Source organism: Nycticebus coucang, chromosome 9 (genome assembly GCF_027406575.1).
Source record: "Nycticebus coucang isolate mNycCou1 chromosome 9, mNycCou1.pri, whole genome shotgun sequence".
NCBI classification, from domain to species: Eukaryota; Metazoa; Chordata; class Mammalia; order Primates; family Lorisidae; genus Nycticebus; species Nycticebus coucang.
In genome coordinates, this window is record NC_069788.1 from 111,540,032 (window position 1) to 111,558,334 (window position 18,303).

The following is an 18,303-nucleotide window of genomic DNA, read 5'->3' on the forward strand; positions in this document are numbered from 1 at the left end:
TAAACATTTAGGACTTCTTTAGCCTATCTCTGATGATCATAATTTTTACCTGGTAACATCAGCCGACTGCATTCTGAGGCTTCAGTCACCGGGAGGAGGGACAAACAAGTAATGTCTTTTGCTTCTGATTCTACTAGCCCCTGTCCCAACGGGATGGATGTATTCTGAACAAACTGTACCAGGAGCTAGGTGGGGGGAAAAGACAACACTGAGAAAAACAGATTGTTAGGAATGGACCTAAGCTTCTGAATTCACCAAAAGGTGATAATTGACTATTTGCTAATCTCAACCATATTCAAAGAAAAACTAGATTAAATACAATATTTAAAATTATCAAGTTCTCTATTCTAGAGAAAGGTTGATTATTTATATAAAGTCATGCACTACATGATGTTTTAGTCAATAACAAACTACCTATATGAAGGTGGTCCCACTAATATTGTATTTTTACTGCATCTTTTCTAAGTTCAGATATTAAACATATCTAAACAACACACAAATTCTATTGTGTTCCAACTGTTCACAGTATTTAGTATAGTAACATGCTTGCTACACAGGATTGTAGCCTAGGAACAAGAGGCTGTATCCTGTAGCCTAAGTGTATAGTAGGCTCTACCATCTAAGTTTGTGTAAGTACACTCTATGATATTTTACACAATGATGAAATTATGTAAAGACACATTGTCAGAATGTATCCCTGTTGTTAAGCAACATCTCACTGTATCAGGTTAACCTTTGGCATCTTCTGTTTTGTCAAACAGATAAATCATTAACAATAATACAGTCAAAACTGCTATAAGGTGAACATCCAGGGGACTGTAACGAACTGGTCAACACATGGAAGTGGCAACATAAGGAACTTCCATCGAGTACACATTATGCAAGTCCAATCTATGAAAGTTAGGTCAACTTAAGGAGGTGGTCAATATAGGGAGATAGTCAACTATGAAGGTTCTATTTGTATTTTAAAATGATAGCTACTTTAAAAAAAACTAACTATATTGTATTGATTATATTTTACAACACATTTTTGTGTGTAATGGCTGATTTAATTCTCACATTAACCCTGTAAGACGGAATGGGTATTTTACAGATGAGGAATCAAGTTGAAGACATTAAGTGAATTGTTTAAGATCATGACTAGTTAAGAGCATTGCCAGTCTTCAAATTTAAGTAATCTGATTCCAAATTCAGTCATCTTTTCACTATGCAACACAGATAAGTGAGAAAATGAAGAAAAATTAAAAAGAAATTAAATCCTTTTAAAATGTTCAGAAAATACTTTCAGATATATATAAAATTATGAAGTTTGTGGTAGTAAATATTTCTATATGTATGTGATATGTATGTGTATATAAATATATGAGATTTTATCACTATAAACCATTTTAAATCACCCATGAACTTTATGGACACCCTGTATAATTACCGAAATGTGTAATTTTACACTTACTTAAAAACAGACATAAAAAACTCACAAAAGATAAAAATAGAATTTTTTAATCTTTGAGAAAATACTTAGTAATAGAAAATAATAAACTAGTAGTTACAATCAAAACCTCCTGGCACAAAACCTAAAACAGGTACTATCCGGTACATTAGAGAAAAAGTTTGCTGACCCTTTAGCTAAGGGTAAACTTTGAAATACAGCCCACCAAAAGAAAAGGAAACAAGGTAACTTGGGCTCACCTCTGGTTTGGATTCTAACTCATCTGATAACATTGATTCAGTTTCCAAATCCTGTAGCTGTTCAGGGGACAGGTTTAAATTTAATTCAGAATCAATAACACCTTCCTGTTATGCTCATATTCCTTTAGGAAATAGTGTGTTCTTCATGTAAGATGCTGTACTGGGTAGGTAATCAATTTAACCTAAAATGGTGGTAAAAAAGAGAGCATTAAGAGCAGCAGGAAAATGTAGCTAAACAAAAGCATTTCTTTATATATCCCAAAATCACAAAAAGCAAGCAAATGAAGAATTCAGTCCAAAACACTTGTTTTAAAATAGAATAAGCCCAGGAAGCATCAAAACTCATAAAAATCTTATGCTTTGATGCTGAACTTCTACTTCTAATAATCTATTTTTTTTTTCTTTTTTTTTTTTCGTAGAGACAGAGTCTCACTGTACCGCCCTCGGGTAGAGTGCCATGACATCACACGGCTCACAGCAACCTGTAACTCTTGGGCTTACGCGATTCTCCTGCCTCAGCCTCCCAAGCAGCTGGGACTACAGGCGCCCGCCACAATGCCCAACTATTTTTTCGTTGCAGTTTGGCGGGGGCTGGGTTTGAACCCACCACCCTCGGCATATGGGGCTGATGCCCTACTCACTGAACCACAGGCACCGCCCCTAATAATCTATTTGTAAGAAAAGTTCTGGGGTGGCGCCTGTGGCTCAGAGGAGTAGGGCACCAGCCCCATATGCCAGAGGTGGTGGGTTCAAACCCAGCCCCAGCCAGAAACTGAAAAAAAAAAAAAAAAAAAAAATTTATATGAGGGGGGGTGGGGCCTTGGTGTGTGTCACACTTTATGGGGGCAAGACACGATTGCAAGAGGGACTTTACCTAACAATTGCAATCAGTGTAACCTGGCTTATTGTACCCTCAATGAATCCCCAACAATAAAAAAAAAAAAAAAGTTCTTAAATATGGTTATAGCTATGCCCAAAGAAGTTCATCTTATCCTTCATGATAATAAACAAATAGAAGCAACATACATGTGTGGGATATACGTATGTATATAGCCAAAAATTAGGGAATAATTGATTAAATGTGGCACCACCACTTCAAAATATGAAGACAATGCAACAAGGAAAAATATTTGTGACATTAAATTATAAAAATAAGGGCGGCGTCTGTGGCTCAGTGAATAGGCCCCATATACTGAGGGTGGTGGGTTCAAACCCGGCCCCGGCCAAACTGCAAACAAAAAAAAACAAACAAAAAAAATAGCCAGGCGTCATGGCAGGTGCCTGTAGTCCCAGCTACTCAGCACTGAGGCAAGAGAATCACCAAAGTCCAAGAGCTGGAGGTTGCTGTGAGCTGTGATGCCACGGCACTCTACCAAGGGTGACAAAGTGAGACTCTGTCTCTTAAAAAAAAATATATATAAAAATAAAATACAAAATCATATACTTGCTATATTAAAACTAGTCATGATATGCATAGGAAAAATTAAAGGAAGTTCACAATCATGATAAAAGCTATTTTGCAGTAAGCTACTGAGACTTATTTTTATTTTCTCAAATTTCTACTTTTTCTTTTTTTTTTTTTTTTTTTTTTGTAGAGACAGAGTCTCACTGTACCGCCCTCAGGTAGAGTGCCGTGGCGTCACACGGCTCACAGCAACCTCTAACTCCTGGGCTTACGTGATTCTCTTGCCTCAGCCTTCCAAGCAGCTGGGACTACAGGCGCCCGCCACAATGCCCGGCTATTTTTTTTTTTTGGTTGCAGTTTGGCCGGGGCTGGGTTTGAACCCGCCACCCTCGGCATATGGGGCTGGCGCCCTACTCACTGAGCCACAGGCGCCGCCCAAATTTCTACTTTTTCTAAAAATTACATTGCTTTGATAATGAGAAAAATTACATTAAAAGAAAAGAGTCAAGGCCAGGCGATGTGGCTCACGCCTGTAATCCCAGCCCTCTAGGAGGCCGAGGTGGTGGATTGCTTGAGCTCACTGAGTTTGAGACAGCTTGAGCAAGAGTCAGACCCTGTCTCTGTTAAAAACAGAAAAACCAGCTGGGCACTGTGACAGGCACCTATAGACCCAGCTACTTGGAAGGCTGAGGCAAGAGGATCATTTGAGGTTGCTGTGAGCTGTGACGCTATGGCACTCTACCCAAGGTGATGGAATGAGACTCTATCTATAAATCAATCAATCAAAATTTCTTTTCTTTTCTTTCTTATTTTAAGAGACACAGTCTCAACTTTATCACCCTATGTAGAGTGCCATGGCGTCACACTCACAGCAACCTCCAACTCCTGGGCTTAGGCGATTCTTTTGCCTCAGCCTCCCAAGTAGCTGGGACTACAGGCACCCACCACAACGCCCGGCTATTTTTTGCTGCAATTTGGCCACGGCCAGGTTTGAACCCACCACCCTCGGTATATGGGGCCAGTGCCCTACCTAGTGAGCCACAGGCACCACCCAGTAAGTCAAAATTTCAACACAGTTTCCCAGAGGTAGTAATCCCACGACCCTGATGCAGCTTCCCTCCAGACCAGACTAACTGAACAGAGCACAAATTGTTGCTAAAATTCAGAGTACTGTTATATAGAAAGTAATCATCCAGTGTAAAATGTATCCAAGATGGGTACATTTACAATTAATGGATACACTAAGTTTTAAATTAAGAGTAGCATGGAAAATTAGAAAAAGACTATAAAAAGAGCATTTGGAAGTTAAGACATATTTATTGTACCATTGGTTCCTTCTCTCTCTTTCTAGCTGTTTGAAATCTTCATTTTTCACTGCAAAGAAAGTAAACAATATACAAGCTATAAATGAAAATACTCCCTTTATCTAGCACTCTGGGAGGATGAGGCAGGAGGACTGCTTGAGCACAGGAATTCAAAACCAACCCGAAGAGTGAGACCCCATTTCTACCAAAAAATAGAAAAATTAGCTGGGTGTTGTGGTGGGCACCGTAGTCCCAGCTACTCAGGAGAATGAGGCAGAAGGAGTGCTTGAACTCAGGAGTTTGAGGTTGCTGTGAGCTAGGTAGATGAAGCACTCTAGCCTGGGGCAACAAGTGAGGCTCTGCCTCAAAAAAAAAAAAATGCTCTTACGTTTCCTACATGAAATACCAGAAATACCAAAAAATCCCCAACTGTTCCTTCCACACACATCTTTCTTATTCAAGCACTACAAACAGCTTAATATGGTTTATCCATCTTTCTTTTTTTAACTTTTTCTTTCTTTTTTTTTGAGACAGAGTCTCACTATGTCACCCTGGGTAAAAGTGCCGTGACATCACATCTCAGAGCAACCTCAAACTCTTGGGCTCAAGCAATTCTCTTGCCTCAGCTTCCCAAATAGCTGGGACTATAGGCACCTGCCAAAACGTTTGGCTATTTTTTTGTTGCAGTTGTCATTGTTTAGCTGGCCCGGACTGAGTTGGAACCCACCAGCCTGGGTGTATGTTTCTGGCGCTGTAACCACTGTGCTACAGGCGGCAAGCCTATCCATCCTTCTTTTTAGAGACCAACAAAGGGATCAGTATTATTACCTTCCCAAGTTACTAAGTTAATAAGCTGCAGAGGCAGGACTTCCACCCACAAAGCAGGTTAACAGGTTAACATGAATAGTATGATTACATCTCTCTAGGTTTGATCTTGAATCTCCAGGGCTTAAGAACTCCTCTTCCCCAATTCCAGATCATCTCAACAAGAAGTTACCATTCTTAGGTCATTCTTAAGGTTCCTCCACTTTGGGATTCTAGCACTATACAATGTCTAAGAAACCAGACAACTATTTACTGTCCTTTGCATGTTACCTATGACATTTTTTTAGTGTTTTCATTTCTTTTTTTTCTTGAGATAGTCTCCCTCTGTTGCCTTAAGCTAAAGCGCCATGGTATCAGCCTAGCTCACAGTAACCTCAAACTCCTGGACTCAAGTAATCCTCCTGTCTATCTCCCAAGTAGCCAGGACTACAGGCACCTGCCACAACACCCAGCTAGTATTTCTATTTTTAGTAGAGAAGGGATCTCTCTCTTTTTCAGGCTGGTCTTGAACTCCTGAGCTCAAGCAATCCACCACCTCAGCCTCCCTGAGTGCTAGGATTACAGGCGTGAACCACTGCTCTTTGCCGCTTTGTGTTTTCATTTCAATAATAATCTGTAAAAATTAACACAAGCATTTTCTTGAACTACTGGGTATTCATATAACTGTGTACTGCCATACAATTTTGGTGCCCAAGTTTATGATTTGTATGTGTACTATATGAACAAAATAGGGACTAGTAAATGCATTAGGATATACAGGTGGAACTCAAAAGAATCTGGGCTAGCAAACTCAGTACTTCATCACCTGTACTGTGTGGCTCTCAGCCCTAACAAAGTAAACTGCTATGTATAACAGCAGAAGTGTAAGGCAAACATGCAATTATATTTGTTCCTATTTCCAATTCCATCTTCCACTTACCTGAGTTCAAAAACTGCAATGCAAGTTTTTTCTTAAATAGTAGTTTCACTGAGATATGGTTCACCCATATCCCAACATTCACCCATTTAAAGAGTTCAATTAAAATGTCTTTGTATGTTATCTATATTCAGAGTTGTACAAGCATAACCACCATCAATTTTACAATATTTTCATCAACCCCAAAAGAAACCCTGTAAACATCAACAGTCACTTCTCACTCCTAAGTTTGCCTTTACTATGAACTTAAAGGACTTACCAGCTTCCCTGTAAGCATCTGTTAGGCAATAACTGAATATCTGTATAGTGAACCAATGACACTGCAAATGATACTCAAAAGTTTTGTCTTTAGTCCTGACCTCTCTTCCAAACTCCAAACCTTAACTTCCATGTGCTTGTTGGGTAGCTTCCCATGTACATAGTATATCCAGCAGCATCTCAAAAATAACAATGTCCAAGATCCAGATTATCATCTCCTCCACCAAACCTGTTCTTCTTCCAGCATTATGTATTTCAATTATATACCAATCTTCCTCCCACTCAGCTGGTTAACAATCTCCTTTCACCATATTTAAATAATCCCAGTGATTCTAAGTGCCCAAAAGCTACTCCTACTGTAATGTCCTCTTTAGGTCTCTCTGTAACTTTCAACTACACTAATAGGTTTCTAACTGGTCACCCTGCCTTTATAACCTTCCCCTCCAAATTTTTTTGCAGCCATTCTAGTTATCTTTCCAAAACACATAAATACTTACATAACTCTCCCTACTCAAAGTTCAATGCCTTAGAATAACAGTCAAATCCCTAAAGGTAACCACTTTCTTTTACAGGGGAAAACCACCCAAAAATAGAGATTAAATAACTTGCCAAAATTAGGTATCTACTTAATACAAAATTTAAAAAATTAGAACCTAAATCTGATGGCAACTTTAATTGTTCTTTACTCTGCTCGACACTAAGAGGACACAAAGTGAAATTTCTCACTCCCTAACAACAAAATGACCCGACTTCATTTCAAAATGTTAGTTGTATTCTCTGAAAATATTCTGCAGTGGCCCTATTGCCAATGAGTATGAATTTTTAAGTCCCAAGTTAATAATACTTAACTTCCAAATGGTGCCCAAATGAATTTTTGAGCCTCATTAGCAAGTGGGATAGACTAATAGAGTAATTAGAGTCTCTTTTTCTTTCTTTTTTTTTTTTGTCGCCCTTGGTAAAGTGCGGTGGCTTCACAGCTCACAGCAACCTCCAACTCTTGGGTTTAAGCGATTCCCTTGCCCCAGCCTCCCAAGCAGCTGGGACTACAGGCGTCCGTCACAACGTCCAGCTATTTTTAAGAGTTAAGGTTCTCGCTCTTGCTCAGGCTGGTCTCGAATTCGTGAGCTCAGGCAATCCACCCCCTCGGCGTCCCAGAGTGCTGGTATTACAGGCGTGAGCCGCTGCGACCGGCCCTGATTCTCTTCTCTTTAGAAACTTCAGAGGATATTTTCAACACGAAATGCATACAGGTTGTAAACACTCACAACCCACATCCCCGCAGGAAATGACAAGCAAAGGAGAAACAAGTTGCCCAGGCGTGCGGCGTAGGCAGCCGTCCTTCTTCCAAACCCAGAAACTGAGAGGACATAGGACAGGAGAGTAGCTCTGGGCTGAAAGGGTAGGGCCCCGTTGGCATTTCCTTTACCCCATCACAAAGGCCTTAGTATAAGGCCCCAAGATCCGCGGGCAGACCCCGGCTACGGGCGCAGTTTGAGAGCACCCGCCCAAGAGACTGACTCCGGCTTTCTCAGGATGGTCTTGATCCCGTGTTCCTCCTCCCCCCAAAAGCAAAGGAACCAAAACATTGCCCAAAAAAAACCTGCGAGGAGAAGGATCGAAGCCGTGAGGCTTCAGAACGGCCGCCCCAGGGCCTGCCAGATCCGGGGGGGTGCCCAAGGGGGGCGGTTTCCCTGTCCCCTCTAGGGGACAACTCGGCCCCAGCCTCCTCCCTAGATCCCACCGAGAAGCTGGTATTGGCTCCCCCGCTCTCGGAGACCACCTAGTCCTGCAGGTGTGGCCAGGCTCACCTAGCAGCTCACCTTCCCGTTCCGGGCAGCCGGCGGTCCGCCAGTCGGTTCCGAATTCCGTCCACACACAGCGTCTTCCGGCTCCCGCCGGAAGCAGCTTGAGCGCGGGACAGGAAGTTTGGCCGCCCACCCCCACCCCACGCACCCCACGAGCACACCAGTTCGCTTGTCTCCCGGCTTCGCGGGTCTCCCCAACTCAGGGTTACGTCCGGAGGGCAACTGGCGGGCCCGTTCCGGCTCGGGGCGCAAGGTTCAACCCCAGGACTGATGGACCCGCACCTCCCACTCGTTCTTTCTCGGCCTTCGGGGCTCGTAGGTCCGCGAAGCCCGAAAAACGGGTTACTTCTAGCCATGACGTCACCGCTTCCCGGCAGCAGAGAAGGGGTAGTTTTTCTCGTCAGCTGAGAAGTTGCTTACAATGGAAGCACACGAGAAAGATCACCATTTAAACATTTATCTGAGGTCTCAGTGGAGAGGACCTCGAAGCTTTAACGCCCCAGGAGGGAACTTGGGAGAATCAAGTTGGCATTGCACTCGGGACGGGGTACGAATTGAGTCTGGTCGGTATACTCGGATGTAAAGAGCTGTTGGATGTCCTGACTGGGAGCTTGAACACTTGGGAGTTTCAAGCTGGATGCCACACCACTTGTTAAGAGTTTTAAGAGGTTGACTGACTTGAAATTACTGATTGTTTAATACTTTATTCGTGCGTAGGAATGAGGGGCTCAACTAAGACAGCGGCAGTGGGAATTAAAGCCATTTTCAAGGTTAAAGATAAGCCTTGATGAGAACAAGGTATAGGTGATTTAAAACAAAGGCAAAACACGTTTCAGAAGATAATTCCTCTTTAGAAAAGCAGAGTTTGAGGTGCCAATCCAGAGTTAAGGATATTCACTTGGAGGTGAAGGTCCAGAGCTCAAGTAAGAGGATGGAAATAGAGATGTGGATTTTACAGCGGTTCTCAATCTGGGTCGCGATCCCTTTGTAACAATGAAAATACATCGCAGCATTAGGAAGGTTGAGAACCACTGATTTAGAAGTTAACAGCATACAGAAAAGAGATGAAGCCCCCTCAGAAGATGAAATGGTCCAAGAAAAGTTTATAAAACAAGAGAAAGAAGGCCACTGAAGTAAACTGGAGTGACTGATTACCAATAATCTGAATCTATTTATTACATATATTGCACATAAAAGAATATTAGTGTGCAAACAGGTGACCACAATAAACAGAAAAAATTTTCTGTTCTACAGGATTGATTACAACTAATAAAAACTTTTATTTAGAGAGACATCAGTTCTTGAACATTCATGTTTACAACCATTTGTTAATTTGCCCACTGGGGCCTGTCATCTTCTGAAGCAGTCTTTGTTGTCTAAACCTTTTTAATAACCTAAAACCCTAGGTGATGTTTATGTCTATTTCCCCTCTAAATGTTTACAGCTATTTAACAGTATATGCTTGCTAACATAAAGATGTGCTTTTATCAATACATATATTGTTTAGGCTGTACGGTAAATTATTTGGAAAAACACAAAAAGATCATCTGTAATATATCTAGTGGTCTCTCTATCAACTTAACCAACTTCAATTATTTATCTTCTCATACTATCCCCAACCCAAAGCCTCTGCTCCCCATCCCAAAAACTGTTCCACAAGCTCTGATAACACTCAACCCTACCCCCAAATCCTTACATACACATCAGACCAGTAAGTCTCATTTCTATCTACAATATGGAAGGGCCAACCTGATTATATTCTAACAACAAGAATCATGTATAACATTTCCAGTTCAACAAATGCTTACTAAGTGCCTCTCAAGAATTCCACTGCAAATTAATAAAGGTTATTAATTTTAAAACTCTATGGTGTAAAGTCCATTAACAGTTTTTTTTTGTTTTTTTTTTTAGAGACAGAGTCTCACTTTGTCCCCCTCGGTAGAGTGCCATGGCACCACAGCTCAAAGCAACCTCCAACTCTTGGGATTAGGTGATTCTCTTGCCTCAGCCTCCCAAGTAGCTGGGACCACAGGTGCCCCCCACAACACCTGGCTATTTTTTTTGTTGCAGTTTGGCCAAGGAGGGTTTGAACCCACTACCTTTGGTATGTGGGGCTGGTGCCCTACTCACTGAGCTATAGGCGCCACCCAAGTCCATTAACAGTTATATCAAAACTCCAATAGTTTCAGAATGTCCAATACAAATATATAATATTAGTTTTGGCAAAAAAAATCACATTAACTTCAATTATTACAAATAATTATATATTGGTTTACAGTACATAGATGATATCGAAGATATAGGAAAGATTATGCAACTAAGAAAGTAACACCCATGTGACCATGTGATGTGATTTAAATCAAGACCTATCTGTGTACTAAGGGTTTTTTTAAAAAGTATATGGTGGCGCCTGTGGCTCAAGGAGTGGGGCGCCGGTCCCATATGCCAGAGGTGGCAGGTTCAAACCCAGCCCCGGCCAAAAAAAAAAAAAAAAAAGATAAAAAGTATCTTGAAAATCCAGGTGGCGCCTGTGACTCAGTCGGTAAGGTGCCGGCCCCATATACCAAGGGTGGCGGGTTCAAACCCGGCCCCGGCCAAACTGCAACCAAAAAATAGCTGGGCGTTGTGGCGGGCACCTGTGGTCCCAGCTGCTCGGGAGGCTGAGGCAGGAGAATCACAAAAGCCCAAGAGCTGGAGGTTGCTGTGAGTCCTGTGACGTCGCAGCACTCTACCGAGGGTGGTAAAGTGAGACTCTGTCTCTACAAAAAAAAGTATCTTGAAAATCCTTTTGCAAAATAGACATCTGTGATTTCCCTGATGAAGACATTCACGGAGACTATGAAGAGATTTCTTCTGAAATGCAAATGATCTGCTTTCCAATGTTACCTCCTGTCATCATGGACAGGAATGCAGCTGGAAAGAAGAAAAAAACTAGTTATCTGAAAAGATCAATGTCATTACCATATTTGTTTTCAGAAGGTCAGACACAAAATTAGTTTGACTATTTTCTTCAATGATTTTACTTTGTTTATTTTTTGAGACCGAGTCTCACTATGTTGCCCTTAGTACAGTGCCGTGGCATCACAGCTCACAGCAACCTCCAACTCTTGGGATTATGCGATTCTGTTGCTTCAGCCTCCCAAGTAGCTGGGCCTACAGGTGCCAGCCACAACGCCTGGCTATTTTATTTTTTATTTATTTATTTTTTTTTTTGAGACAGAGTCTCACTATGTCACCCTCAGTAGAGTATGGTGGCATCACAGCTCACAGCAACCTCAAACTCTGGGCTTAAGCAGTTCTCTTGCCTCGGCCTCCCAAGTAGCTGGGACTATAGGTGCACACCTCAATGCCCGGCTATTTTTTGGTTGCAGTTGTCACTGTTGCTTAGCAGGCCTGGGCTGGGCTCAAACCCGCCAGCCTTGGTGTATGTGGCCAACACCCTACTCACTGAGCTACAGGCACTGAGCCAACTGGCTAATTTTTGTTGCAGATGTCATTGTAGTTTAATTGGCCTGGGCCGGGTTCAAACCCACCAGCTTCAGTGTATGTGGCTGGTGCCGTAACCACTGTACTACAGGCACTGAGTCTCTTCAATGACTTTAATATGAAGCACAGAAGAAAACTGTCATAAAAAAAATCTCAAGTAGGGGCAGTGCCTGTGGCTCAAGGAGTAAGGTGCCGGTCCCATATGCTGGAGGTGGAGGGTTCAAACCCAGCCCCGGCCAAAAACCACAAAAAAAAAAAAAAAATCTCAAGTAAAAAATAGGCAAAGTTAAAAGCAAAAACTAACTCAGTTAACATCTTTAAAAATTGTTTTTTACCTAAACTAGAAATGTCTAATTGGTATCTACATCAGTGTTCATTGTTTATAGTATCTGAAGACTAGAGGCAGATATATATGGGAATAAAATGTCAACGAAAACATTTTTAAATAACTTACAAATTTTAGAACTCTAATCATAAAGTTTTATTAAATAAATAACTGCCATATAGATTTTTTTACAGAAGAGTGAAATTTATCATTAGCAAATACATTAACCAAATATATTTATTTATTTATTTATTTTTTAGAGACAGAGTCTCACTTTATCACCGTCAGTAGAAAACCGTGTCGTTACAGCTCACAGCAACCTCCAACTTCCTAGGCTTAGGTGATTTTCTTGCCTCAGCCTCCAGAGCAGCTGGGACTACAGGTGCTGACCACAACACCCAGCTATATTTTTTGTTGTTGCAATTTGGCTGGGGCTGGGTTTGAACCCACCACCCTTGGTATATGGGGCTGGCGCCTTACTCATTGAACCACAGGCACTGCCATATATTAAATTTTTTTTCTTTTTTTTTTTTTGTTTTTTGTTTTTTTTTTGTAAAGAGTGCCGTGGCGTCACACGGCTCACAGCAACCTCTAACTCTTGGGCTTACACGATTCTCTTGCCTCAGCCTCCAGAGCAGCTGGGACTACAGGTGCTGACCACAACACCCAGCTATATTTTTTGTTGTTGCAATTTGGCTGGGGCTGGGTTTGAACCCACCACCCTTGGTATATGGGGCTGGCGCCTTACTCATTGAACCACAGGCACTGCCATATATTAAATTTTTTTTCTTTTTTTTTTTTTGTTTTTTGTTTTTTTTTTTTGTAAAGAGTGCCGTGGCGTCACACGGCTCACAGCAACCTCTAACTCTTGGGCTTACACGATTCTCTTGCCTCAGCCTCCCGAGCAGCTGGGACTACAGGCACGCGCCACAACGCCCAGCTAAAAATTTTTTTTCTAAAAAGAAAAAGTAATCAGTTTGATTTAACCTTTTTCATTTGAAATGAGTAAAAGAGAATGTATAAATCTCTGTATGTAGGCCAGCCGTAGTGGCTCATGCCTGTAATCCTAGCACTCTGGGAGGCCAAGCCAGGTAGATTGCTTGAGCTTGTGAGTTCTAGACCAGCCTGAGCAAAAAGCGAGACCCCCCCATCTATACTAAAAATAGAAAAAACTGAGGCAAGAGGATCCCTTAGTTGCTGTGAGCTGTGACGCCATGGTACTCTACCCAGGGCAACAGCTTGAGACTCCGTCTCAAAAAAACAAAGACTTAGTTTACAATTTGAAATGTAAAGATAATACCTCTTAAATGCCACTAAGTTGAACTTTTACAGAGTTTGATTAAGATGTTTAAGGAAACCCCTATCTAGGATGGGATTTTTTGTTTATGTTTTTTTTAGAGACAGAATCTCAGGCTCTACTCCCTCAATAGAGTGCCTTGGTGTCACAGCTCACAGCAACTTCCAACTCCTGGGCTTAGGCGATTTTCCTGCCCCAGCCTTCCTGATAGCTGGGACTACAGCATTCGCCACAACACCCAGCTATTTTTTTTTGTTGCAGTTTGGCAGGGGCCGTGTTCAAACCCGCCACCCTCGGTATATGGGGCCGGCGCCCTACCCACTGAGCCACAGACGCTGCCCTCTAGGATGGTTTTGTACAGAAGAAATAAATAATTTAAAAAAGAAAAAACATCAGAGAGGTAGCACTAAAAGAAAAAATATTTCTGCTGAACACATAATAAGTAAGTCTAAATTCATCTTACCTCCCATATTTTCCAATCCTTTGATTATAGTCTCTTTGATCTGTAATCAAAATAACTATTTAGTATTCTTTAAATTTCAGTGTTTCTGTAACGGTTTCTAGTTTTGCAAAAGGCAACAATATACTTTCTGTCTATGAAACAGATATTTGTTATTCCTTGTAGGTAGCCCAGAAAAGTTTCTCATCTATTGATTTTTCAAAATAAAAATCCTATTTTCCCTTTAATGTTCAATTTGTAACAGATCACAAACTATATGCCGTCTTTAAAGAAAAAAGTACATAAGCACTTACAACTTTGTACATTTCAAGAATATCCTAGGTCAGGTTAGGTGCAGTGACTCACGCCCATCATCCCAGCAGCTTGGGAGACCAAGACAGGAAGACCACTTGAAGCCAAGAATTGAATACCATCCTGAGCAACATAGACCCCATCTCTACAAAAATTCAAAAAATTCAAAAATTCAAAAAATTAAAAGCGAGCCACAGGCAGCATCTGTGGCTCAAAGGAGTAGGGCACTGGCCCCATTTGCCAGAGGTGGCAGGTTCAAACCCAGCCCTGGCCAAAAAAAAAAAAAAAAAAACTGCAAAAAATTTCAAAAAATTAGCCAGGTGTACTGGGCCTGCTTATCATCTCAGATACTTAGGAGGCTGAGGCAATAAGATCACTTGAGGCCAGGACTTTTCAGTTGCAGTGAGCTATGATGACACTACTGCACTCTAACCCAGGAAAAAGATTGAGACCCTACTTCAGAAAAAAGAAAATGAGCATCCTTGGTCAGGGTATCTGGTCATCTGGATCCTAGATTAATGACTCCTGATTTTCAACCAACTAAGAAATAAGAATGTCCAGAGAGAGCAGGAACGAAGTATGGTGGGGAAGAGGTGGGGGAACTGGGAGATGCTTATACAAGTTTTGAGAAAGCACAGCTGTCTACATATAGTTAACATTCCATAAATAATTAATTAATAAATCTTAGAATTTTCTATTTGGAGGGAAAACTATTGATTTGGTAAGATAATCTGTGGAAAGTAAATCCCTAAAAATTTAACATTTTAGATAGATGAGCAAGAGTTTCTCAATCAGGAGGTTACGCTCATCTGGGAAGTATAATGTTTTTTTTTTTTTTTGAGACAGAATCTCAAGCTGTCACCCTGGGTAGAGTGCCGTGGCGTCATAGCTCACAGCAAACTCAAAGCTCTTGGAATTAAATGATTCTCTTGCCTCAGCCTCCCAAGTAGCTGGGACTACAGGTGCCCGCCACAACGCCCGGCTATTTTTTGGTTGCAGTTGTCATTGTTGCTTAGCAGGCCTGGGCCAGGTCCGAACCTACCACCCTACTTGTATGTGGCTGGCACCCTGCCAACTGAGCTACTGGAGGTACCCATGGGAAGTATAGTTTACAATATTCGGTATGCTTTTCTTTTGTTTATTTATTTATAGACAGAGTCTCACTCTGTTGCTCAGGCTAGAATGCTATGGCATCAGCCTACTTCACAGCAACCTCAAATTCCTGGGTTCAAAAGATCCTCCTGCCTCAGCCTCCTAAGTAGCTGGGACTATAGACACCAACCATGATGCCCGGCTAATTTTTCTGTTTAATAAAGATGAGGTCTCACTCTTGCTCAAGCTGGTCTTGAACTCTTGAGCTCAAGGGATCCTCCTGTCTCAGCCTCCCACAGGCTAGGATTTCAAGTATGAGCCATCATGCCTGGCCTTGTAGGAATTTTTATAATGAAACTAATACGTTTGCTGTAATAAATTCAAATAATACAAAATTATATCAAGTAGTAGGAAGAATTACACTCATAAAGAACAGACACAAGTTCCACCTTTAATTTTCCTTCTTTAAACCAGTGACTCAGCTGTAGAAGGCCAGGCTCAAATTTGTCCTTATAATTTAACACCAGAAATCTTTCTCTGCAATGGGAAGAAAAGAATAATGATCAGAGATATTAACAGGAGTGACAGTCAAAGATTGCATCATTCCAGAACTCTAATATCTGTTAATCCTCAAAATATTAGGACTTAATCACACTGAATCTGGTCAGATATAGTTTTAGATGTACGGTAGGGGCAGGTATAGAACACTTCCATTGTTTTTGTCTGCCCAGCACCTACAATGCCATTTGGCAATAGCACTATGATTTTTCCTTTGTGGGCAACATCCTTTCCTCACCCTCGCATGATCTAAGCCAGGCCAGTCAAAGCCATTAAGTATCAGTTTTTAGCGAGTTAACCAAAACCTAAACATTGAACCACCTTTAAAATGTGTATTTTCAAGGTTTATATAACAAGGAAAAAGTGTATGTGAAGAACAACACATTTCATATGTATCTATGATATTTAAACACTGCTGAACCTGGTAATAAGGGCAAAGGGGAAGAACATACCTTGTGATATTTCTTTCTTTCTGAACTGCCTCTATTGCTGGGGGCAGTGGCGGAGGATAAGGCACATCTTTGTTGTACTGAGAAATTTGACCACATAGGATGATGTGGCTGTTCTGATTCATCTGTAAAGAGAAAACTGATGATTATACCTTAACGTGCAATGCCTTCCTTATGTTTACTGATTTTATGGCTGCCTCAATGAAAGCCTTGACTGTTAAATCTAATCCTTTATTGTCAGTTGAGTTCATTTTAAAATCTACCCACTATACATATTTAAGAGTTTTAATTAGCTAGAAATAAGTTCATTCCAAAAAAACATAGAGGCAAATCAAGTTTGGTAATCAGCAAAGAAATTACATTAGTTGCTGCCTCTTTTAGTAGTGGTAGGATGTTTCCATGGATTTAAATAATTTAACCTCAACTGCAAATAATTTTACACAGAGTAAAAGACTCTGCAATGTTAATCGCTCATGTTGACTTTTTAGAACATATAAATACCTGAAATCTATGAAAACTCATTCCCTACCCAATGTCTGGGGCATGGCTGGTCAAAGATGAGTTAAGGGTCAGAACATTACCATTTCAACAGTGTAACTGTAATTTTTCACAAAATAAACTGAAGGTGAAAAATATGATATTGCTAGTAAAGAACAAAAATTGAAGTTCATAGTGCAAACCTGCAAGCAAATGGAAGCAGATATCAGCAAGAACTTTTGTATAACAAATACAACACTGTTACACTGTCACAATAAACTCTACAATTTTATAAGTTTTTTTTTCTCAGTATTAGGTAAAAAGTAACACAGCAAATAAAAAGCAATATTCTATTTGTAAGCAAAGTATAAAACAACCTGACTTATCACTTTATCACTGATGTCACCGCCAACATTGTCAAAATAAATGTCCACTCCAGCTGGACATAATTCATGCAGTTGTTCTGCCACATTTTCTTTTTTATAATTAATTGCAGCATCAAAGCCCAGTTCAGAGGTCAAAAGAAGGCATTTCTCATGTGTTCCACAAATTCCTACTACTCTCGAACAACCCAGCAAATGGCCAATCTAGGGAGAAAATTTTTGAAAGTTAAATGTCTTTATATAAATCAATATCATCACATTTAAATGTAAAAATGTGGCCTTATATGAGAGAATACAAGTATGTGAGAGTGTTCATCACAATTTAGGTTAGATTACATTGCTTTTATTTTATTTATTTCTTTTTTTGAGACAGAGCCTGAAGCTATTGCTATGGGTAGAGTGCCATGGCATAGCACTCTATGTAGTTCACAGTAATCTCCAACTCCTGGGCTTAAGCAAGTCTCTTGCCTCAGCCTCCTAAATTGCTGGGACTACAGGCGCCTACCACAATGACCAGCCATTTTTTGGTTGCAGTTGTCATTGTTGTTTGGCAGGCCTGGGCTGGATTCGAAACCTGCCAGCTCTGGTGTATATGGCCGGCGCCTTAGCCACTTGAGCTACAGGCACCAAGGCCACATTGTTTTTACTAAAAATAATTGGAAGCCAAAAAACTGAAGGTAGACATAATGTCATCCTTTAATTGAATAAAATCAGTCTTATAAATGCTCTCTGACTTAAGATAGATAAACTCATCATTAGCTGAAAATATTTTAACTCAAAAATGGATTTAATACGCCTAACCTACTAGGTATCATAGTTTAGCCCGGCCTACCTCAAAAGTATTCAGAATATTTACATCAGCCTAGGCAAAATCATCTGATAACACAATACACTGTAGAGTATGGGTTGTTTATCCTCATGATCACATGGTTAATTGGAAGCCACAGCTTGCTACCACTGCAAGAGAGGATAGCATATCCTAATCCAGGCGAAGATCAAAATTCAACCTTTGACATACCGTTTCTACTGAATGTGTAGGGCTTTTGCATCATTGTAAAATTAAAAACCCTAAACTGAACCAGGGAAGTCAGGGATCTTCTGTAGTCTGAATGCTAAAACCTTACAATTTAAATCTGATTTCCTGGTGGGGCACAGTGGCTCACACCTATAATCCTAACACTCTCGGAGGCCGAGGCAGGTGGACTGCTTGAGCTCAGGAGTTTGAGACAGTCTTAGAAAGAGTGAGACCCCATCTCTACAAAAATAGAAAAAAATTCTAGCCA

The 18,303-nt window shown here is 40.8% G+C and overlaps 2 protein-coding genes across 12 annotated transcripts in view; both read right to left on the bottom strand.

Annotated features, from left to right (window-relative positions):
• Positions 1 to 10,047, bottom strand: part of ZNF410 (zinc finger protein 410) — a 63,125-nt gene extending 53,078 nt beyond the window's left edge. For 4 of the 7 annotated variants that reach the window (XM_053601756.1, XM_053601754.1, XM_053601755.1 and 1 more), the window contains exons 1-3: positions 8,218 to 10,047; positions 1,690 to 1,871; positions 50 to 185 (exon numbers count right to left, since the gene is read on the bottom strand). In XM_053601756.1, the coding sequence (XP_053457731.1) occupies positions 50 to 185; positions 1,690 to 1,722 (169 nt within the window). In that variant the 5' untranslated portion in view covers positions 1,723 to 1,871; positions 8,218 to 10,047. Of the gene's footprint in view, positions 1 to 49; positions 186 to 1,689; positions 1,872 to 4,419; positions 5,810 to 6,398; positions 8,162 to 8,205 lie in introns of those variants that run through there. The other 3 variants (XM_053601750.1, XM_053601753.1, XM_053601752.1) reach the window with 3 other exon arrangements.
• A 76-nt stretch (positions 10,048 to 10,123) lies between these two features.
• The window catches only part of PTGR2 (prostaglandin reductase 2), a 43,312-nt gene continuing 35,132 nt past the window's right edge, over positions 10,124 to 18,303 (bottom strand). For all 5 annotated transcript variants that reach the window (XM_053601770.1, XM_053601768.1, XM_053601769.1 and 2 more), the window contains 5 exons: positions 17,015 to 17,224; positions 16,164 to 16,285; positions 15,603 to 15,690; positions 13,774 to 13,813; positions 10,124 to 11,115 (listed from right to left, as the gene is read on the bottom strand). In XM_053601770.1, coding sequence (XP_053457745.1) covers positions 11,039 to 11,115; positions 13,774 to 13,813; positions 15,603 to 15,690; positions 16,164 to 16,285; positions 17,015 to 17,224 — 537 coding nt within the window. In that variant the 3' untranslated portion in view covers positions 10,124 to 11,038. The remainder of the gene's footprint in view (positions 11,116 to 13,773; positions 13,814 to 15,602; positions 15,691 to 16,163; positions 16,286 to 17,014; positions 17,225 to 18,303) is intronic.